General features: G+C 32.6%; 1 protein-coding gene across 2 annotated transcripts in view; it reads right to left on the minus strand.

The window, feature by feature from the left end:
* LOC143254038 (tRNA (34-2'-O)-methyltransferase regulator WDR6) overlaps window positions 1–7,276 on the minus strand; it is a 66,315-nt gene extending 59,039 nt beyond the window's left edge. The window contains exon 1 of one of the 2 annotated variants that reach the window (XM_076508774.1): window positions 6,788–7,276. In XM_076508774.1, the coding sequence (XP_076364889.1) occupies window positions 6,788–6,878 (91 nt within the window). In that variant the 5' untranslated portion in view covers window positions 6,879–7,276. The remainder of the gene's footprint in view (window positions 1–6,787) is intronic. The other variant, XM_076508787.1, reaches the window with a different exon arrangement.
* Between the last annotated feature and the right edge of the window lie 445 nt (window positions 7,277–7,721).

The following is a 7,721-nucleotide window of genomic DNA, read 5'->3' on the forward strand; positions in this document are numbered from 1 at the left end:
ACTTGGTTGATTCTAGCCCAAGTGGACTAGCCAATTGACCCAAGGGGCCACCTGTTTACAGGAATTCAAGGCTAAAGTGGTGTGTTAGGGTTGGACCTCTCAACCACCAAGATCCTCTCCTCCCCTTCACGGGTCGCCACGCACGGCAAACACGTGAGTGGATGTTTAGATCCCAGAGGAGGTAACCTGAAAGAACAGAACCTTCCATGGGAGGTCCCCTCACCACATACAGGAATCCACACCGAGGGAGAAGAAGAAAGGTCCACCTTTTGAAAGCACTCAGGTTACAGGGTTTCTATTACACTTTTATCAGGGAAATGTACAGGATTAACAATAACAGCCTCCAACATAAGCAAAATTGACTCCAACTGCTACAAATCAAGAAATGATCAATCAGCTGGCAGATAAATCAAAACATAATGAACAGGAGTCCATGAAGGATGAAGTATGCTAACACTAATCCTCAACTGAGAAACAAAATGCTCAGTGTGAACCTTGATGTCAGGGAAAGGAAGAAAAACAAGAAACTCTTCTGACAGCAATCACATACAAAAAAGAAGAAACAGTAGCATATGAAAACTGGAAAAATTATAAAACACAATACACCTAAGAATGCATATCCAAAGTGGCAGAGGACCTAACAGATTTCGTAAGAGATGCATGAGAACCACAGCATAAGTAGGAGGAGGGAAAAATACTGTTAAATCACTCCTTGTGATGAATAGGGTCAGGCAATGAAGGAGGAAAATGAACACTGTTGGGAGAAAAAGGATACCTCATATAATGATCAATCTCCTGAGGAACAATAGTGGAAAAGTCATCACTCAAGACCCCCAGACCTGAAGCCAATAATGGCTCTCAAAGTAATGGTATTAATTTTAGAAATTGTAAACAACAAACTTCAGAATTCATCTTAAACTGTGAAGTCAAAAATGACAAGAAAAAAATCAATAAATTAAGATAAGTTATTGAGACAAAAGAGACAGAAGAAACTAACTGTAGCTTGTGAATAAATCAAGTAAATTGTTACTTTGAACAAAAAACAATTAACACATGAAAATACCACAAATGAAGAATGCCTGTACTCAAATCTGCCTAAGAAGTGATATTTTGGTAGAATCAAATAGAGGGAATCACATACATCAGGAAGGTGTGTTGCATTGCTTTGGTGGAGCGTTATTGCATGATGATTCAGATGTGAAACACAGTTGAACCAAGTTACCTGGGGTATGCAGGAATTCAAGACTTGCAGTATGCAATAAATGTGTTGCATATAGGAAGTAGCACTGAAAAGAATAGCTATACATGTGAGTGAAAGTAATGTACTACATTGGAAAAATATTCTGCCTTTCATTTCTGTCACTTCAAATAAAAGTACACATTTATTTTGCTATTGTACAGCTTATACAGATTTTATAAACTTTTCAAGCATCTAGATATTAACAACCTTTAAGTAAAATTTTTCGTATCATCATCATCACTCAGTGTTTAATGAAAAAATTCCATATGAATAAAAATATTTAAGATGTGTATGTTAAAGGCAACAGAAAACCTTTGACCTTACAAGGTAGCCCCTAAAAATAATCAGTGTATTACTATTATGCTGATTTCATGAGCTTAAGTGTTATCCAGAACACACACACACAAATAATTAATGATTAAAATACTTACAATACAGGGTGGTCAAAATTATACTTATTTTAAAAATAAAGTATTAATACCTAAAGAAATATAATCATACAGTTTTCAACATCTTCTAGCCCAACTCAAACAGTTTTTATTGACATGTCAGTAGATTTCAATGTGTGCATCATCAATGTCTCTCAGTACATCTAACTGATATCTGATTTCAGTTCACATTTGCTGCAACATGCCCATAGTTACAGTAGTTATAGTATCCATTGTCCATGATATTTGTTATAGGCAGGAGATATATGATGTTCTTAACATACCCTCAAAAGGTCTAGTAGAGTGATGTTTGGCAAATGCAGAGGCCACAGAATTGGCCCATCACACTGAATGTTTTCTTGCATTGTTAGCATTTTATGAGGTAACACTATTCACTGGAGTGGGAAAAAGAAAGGCAGTTAAATAATTTACATTGGGATATAGGAAATTGAAAACTGCATGGTTACTATGATTTAGTTATTTAATTATTATAATGTGAAATAAGGTTAGTTTTGGGCCACACTGTATTATGAATGAGATCTCAAAATTAGCCTATAACCACCTTAAAGGTTTTTTCTGCATTGCATTTCCATACAACAACATTTGTTAAATTTAGTTGGATTGTAGCTTTAATATTTCTGCTAAACGAATTACACAAAACAAGATATTTCTAGTTGTAAGATAAATATTATTTTGTGTTTTATTTACATAAATATTTTTAAAATGTCTAAAAAGTTTAACATTTCTGTACATAGGTCATTTCTTAAGCCTCATTTAAAGTGTTGTTTCATTCTGGAGCTCCTTCTCCTAAGCAGGACTTGTTGGAAATAATTCAAAGGATGGTATCTAGGATGATACCAATGACAAAAGGTTACCATGTAAGGAAAGGTTTAAATCTCTGAATGATTTCTTTTTAATAAAAGAAGAGATAGAAGAGATCTGACCAAGGTGTTTGAGATTATTGTAAAAATTAATGGTACTGATGCATTATTGTTTTCAATACTAACTGATGAGGATGTCAGGATATATTGTGTAAATATAAACAGGTAAAAAAAGTGGGAGTCATCTTCAACTAAATCAGTTTTATTTTTTTAATAGGCTGGTTGACCTTTGGAATAGGTTGTTTTCATATGTGGTGGATGTAGTAAATTTAAGTGAAAGCTCAATAAATATTTAAATGATCAGGGCCAGATTTCTTACTTTTTTTTGACTGAGGTAACAAATTATGTTGAAGATAAATTATGGATTTGATATATTTCAATATTAAGAAAGCATTTAATAAGGTCTCACACAGAAGGCTTGTTAAAAAGTTATCTGTAGGAGTATGGTGGATAAGTTATCTCATGAGATCCAAAAACTATTGCAGGAAAGTAAAAAGACAAATATCTTCATAAAATAAATATGTTATATCAGCATTTCAAAGCAAATCATTGTGGTAAATTTCACACTTTCACAATTCTTCTTCCTTTTTTGTAGCAGTTGGGCCAGCTTCAATAGACTAACAGGCCTCTTGCTGTCCATTAAATGTTAAGTTAAATCACTTAGGTAGCTTTAATGGTATCCTTAACAGTCATACAGACAAAGTGAATGCTGAGACTTCAAACATGTGGTCTGAATAAATTTTTTTAAAAAATCCCAAGTTTAATTAATATTCACAATGATCTTTCCTTCTCAAAATACACTGTATTGTAGGAAACCAGATTTTTTAAAAGTTACAACATGGTTTTATCTTAACAATATAACCGTTAAGGGACCATTTGGTCCTTCAAGGCTGTCTATATACAAATACCCTTTAGAAAAAAAAGTAAAATATTTTAAACCAGTCCTTAATTTTTCAAGAAATCATTAATTCCCTTCTTTGGTCTTTGTTGCTGCTGGTGAAACTCATTCCGAGGTCACTCTGTTAGAAAAATAAAAACTGTTTATCTGGAGCCTAGACTGTCTTTTTCAAATCTCAAACTTGTGTCCTTTTGTTCCAAAATCTTCAGAATATAGAACAAAGAAACTGGAAGTTTCTGTTGCACCTTTCAAGTGGATGATACTTAAAACTTAAATAAAATCATCTCCTACTTTTTTTCTAAAAAAGATTTAAAAATCTTAACCTACTTCTAAGGTAATTTTTCCATCCCAAAAATCATCCTAATAGCTATAACTGCTATTGCTCTAGTGTTCTCACACTACTAACTATCTAACTGCTTCCTACTTATTATAAAGAAAAATATCTAAAACAGCATTTTCTCTAGTAGGTTCTTTTACATGCTAGATGAGGGAGAAAAATCAACAACCTTCAAAAGTCGTTATCCTATCCAGTGAAGATAGCCTATCCTAATGAATTTCCATCAAATGAAAATTTACAACAATAATAAGTCTTTTTTACTAGCACTATAAATAGCCTGTCTATATTTTCCTATAAACATCAAAATTCTGGTATGGCATCTTACAGAAAATGCAAATAAACATCTTTTCCCCTCTATCATTCAGAAACATCAGCCAATCTCTTTCCAATGCATTTCATTCAGAAGGTTTGAGCTCACTTTTACAAACATATTTACATCTCTCCTTTTTTCAATAATATCGTAGATGATGAAAGATTGAAATTATTGACCTGGCCCAATTTCAGAAAGCCAAAGTTTTCATATACTTAAATATATTATTTGCAAAAAATGTTGGTAATTAGTAGTGTATGTGAAAAATACTAAGGATATTTATTCATACTTAACTTTATTTATCACAAATAAATCAGTGTTAGAGATGAGGTAACTAAACTTACTGACTGATCACAACACATACAAATGTTTCCTGCCATTGGTAACAATGCATTTTAACATATAATCATTTTTATGTTAAAGGTTTATATATTAAACATTCAATTTTAACTTCCAACGTATAAAGACGTTTGGAAAGATCAGCCCTCAAGTTAGAAATTCAGATCACACCTGTGCAGTTCTATCCACTGAGATAATTGAAAGAGCCTCTGTAAAAGACTTTCAAACCTAAAACAGTATCTTTATAATCTTCATTTAACCAAGTATCAGTAAAATAGATGGTATCTAATATTAAGAATTACACTTATTTTAATTTTCTCTAACAGTACCACTAATCCAGCAGATAGCTCAATATGGCTTTGCTATAAGAAAATACACAGTTCTACTAATCAATTTATTCATCCCATTTTCCAAACTCACAACACAATTTCTTATGTTCAAAACATTTCCTTTACCATTAAAAGTAACTGAAACAGTCCCTAATAAAATAATTGAGTTTCCCAAAAGCTTTAATATAGAAGTTGCTTCAATGAAACTTAAAATGGGTAATCAATTCTTCCCTTCATTTAATATGCTCAGTAGTTTGATTCAGTTTACCTGTTTATTCAGAAACATACAACATTTCCTTGATAAACAAGGACTTAAATAGTTTTGCTGAGTCAATTAACATGACGAGTTTCAATAATAAATGTAAAGCAGTGTATCTGTGATATGAAAATACCTTTTTTTGTATGAGAGAAATATTAGTGTTGTGAAGAGTATAAAAGGTTTTGGATATGATTCTGGCACAAATCTCAAACCTTTAGCTGATTGTTTGGAACTGTTAAAAGGAAAAAAACTGAATTACAAGATATGTTACAAACAATTTTTAATTCTGAAGTAGGAAGGTTATTATCAAAATGTATGAAACTATGGTGTTCTCACTTTTGGTCCTTTTTATTATAGAAAAGATTTTTTCTTGAAAAATTTAAGAGATAAACTACCAAACTCATTTCTAGTTTGAAATTTTAAACTCTAAAGAGACTTGAGATTGTTCTTCCCTAAACCAGAGAAGGGCTAGAAGACTTGAATAAACTGTTTATAGCAATTTTATTGGAAAGATAAGGTTAGAGATTACAGCTTAAAAATCAGAGCCATAAAAAATTTAATTATTCACTACAGAATCACAGGTTCAGGAGAATATTTAGCCAGAAATTATTTTTCTATATAATTTATCAATTTATGGAATGATTTGACAGATGATGTGATAAGTTTGGTATTTTGAATTCCTTAAAGCTTTTGTTCAATAACTCAATGGATATGAAGGGATTAAATGCAAGTTAAGCCTGTTTCATTGTCCAGTAACCTGGATGGGCCAAATGGCCTTCTTTTATCTAGTATAAAGTTTATCTTTGCACACTGCTTAAAATTTATCACTCACATCTATTGAAAACTTTTTAATAATTTATTTCCTTAAAACTTCAAGGCTGTTGATTGTGCTTAATCTTCCATTACTAACATCAATTACTCTAATGGATACTCCAAACATAATTTCCATTTCTGACTTTTAGTTATCTTTTCTCTTTATAACATCCTGAACTTATTTGTTAAGCAAGTTCCTCCCCATTTCACCAAACATGCTTTGTTAAGCAAGTTCCTCTCCATGATTTCAAGTGTGCTCCAGTAGAAACAATCTTTCTGTAACTTTAGTAAGCTTATAGTGTACGCTGATTTAGGGCATCATTTAATACAAACACTTTAGGGTCTTTTAATCCACATCCTCAACAACCAAATAAAGAAATCTATAATAGATACTTTTGTGTGGCTCAGACCTGACTTCTTCAAATTCTTGATCCAACAACTTCTCTCATTCATTGTATACCTTAATAAACCTAAAATTTTCCTACTTTACCCTCTTTGGAGCAATTCTCTCTCTTTTTTATTTGTTTTATTTACTTCTGTAATATTAATTCCCTAACCATATGTACCTATTTTCCCAAATCAAGCATCAACATTTCCTTTCACAAGCCAACTCAATGGGTGTGACAGGATGATTTCCTATCCTAATAACATGTTGTTTCAAAGTTTATCAAAGTTATGGTATGATCCAATTTTGTACGTTTTCAACTTCAGATTTCATAGTATCAATACAAAGTAGAGCAAAACAAAGAAATACCTAGCAATATTTACGTTGATTATGACCCCACTTCCTTAGCTAAAATAATTTACCTGTAAAGCTACAAAATTTATAAAACTTGACAAACTGAAGCCAATTTCAGAATTTTTAATTTTCTTAACTTAATTCTGCATTTCTGTGCTATACAGTGTATAATAATTAGTATATAGAAACTAACTACATGTATTCTAAAACTTACCAACTAGAAGTACATTCTCATGAAAAGTCAGGGCAGTTATGTGGGTTCCTAAAAAAGATGATATAAACAGAAAACCTTTCCCTTCACACATTTTAATTTTAAGGATATAGTAAATATAAAATCAGAAGTATTAAGTTACGCTAAACAGTAAACATTGTGGATAAAGCACGTGTTTGTGGCAGTGGGTAGTTCACGGAAGTACTCCGGATTAGTGGAATATCACGATCTTGATCGGCGGTCTTTTTCCGTGGATGCATTGAAAAAGAAACGTTATTCGTAGAACCTTCACCATATAATCCGACTAATGAATGAAAAGTCCATCAAAATAGCTCGTATACTGGCACTTTCATAAATAACATTCTTTAGTAATGCGCATCCTTTGACCATTTGATCCCTGAAAAAAACAAAATAAAAGCATAATACATTTTGCTCGGACTTCCACCTTTTAGACTCAACGTGACGCAAACGAAAAGCTTAAAGTAATTCAAATTAAGCATGACGTCTATCGTTTCGTGTGACAACGTGTTCTTCCAAGGTACACTATTTACCTAAAGTGCTCTACAATTAAACGTTCAATAGAAAATGTATTACAAAGTTAAACAGAATCTAGATCTAAATAATCTGGGAATAAAGTCTTCACTCAAGTCTCAAAATGATTTATTCAGCTGCTCACAAACAAAAGTTTGTTTGTTGAACTTCACTTAGGGTCATATGCACTAGCTGCCCTTCATTTTCAGGCACGGCATGGCCAGGTGGGTTAAGGCGTTCGACTCGTAATCTTAGGGTCGCGGATTCGAATCCCCGTCGCACAAAACATTCTCGGCCCTTTCAGCCGTAGAGGCGTTATAAAGTACGGTCAATCACCCTATTCGTTGGTAAAATAGTAGCCCAAGAGTTGACGGTAGGTGGTGATGATTAGCTGCCTTCCCTCTAG

The sequence above is a fragment of the Tachypleus tridentatus genome, chromosome 1 (assembly GCF_004210375.1).
Source record: "Tachypleus tridentatus isolate NWPU-2018 chromosome 1, ASM421037v1, whole genome shotgun sequence".
NCBI lineage: Eukaryota > Metazoa > Arthropoda > Merostomata > Xiphosura > Limulidae > Tachypleus > Tachypleus tridentatus.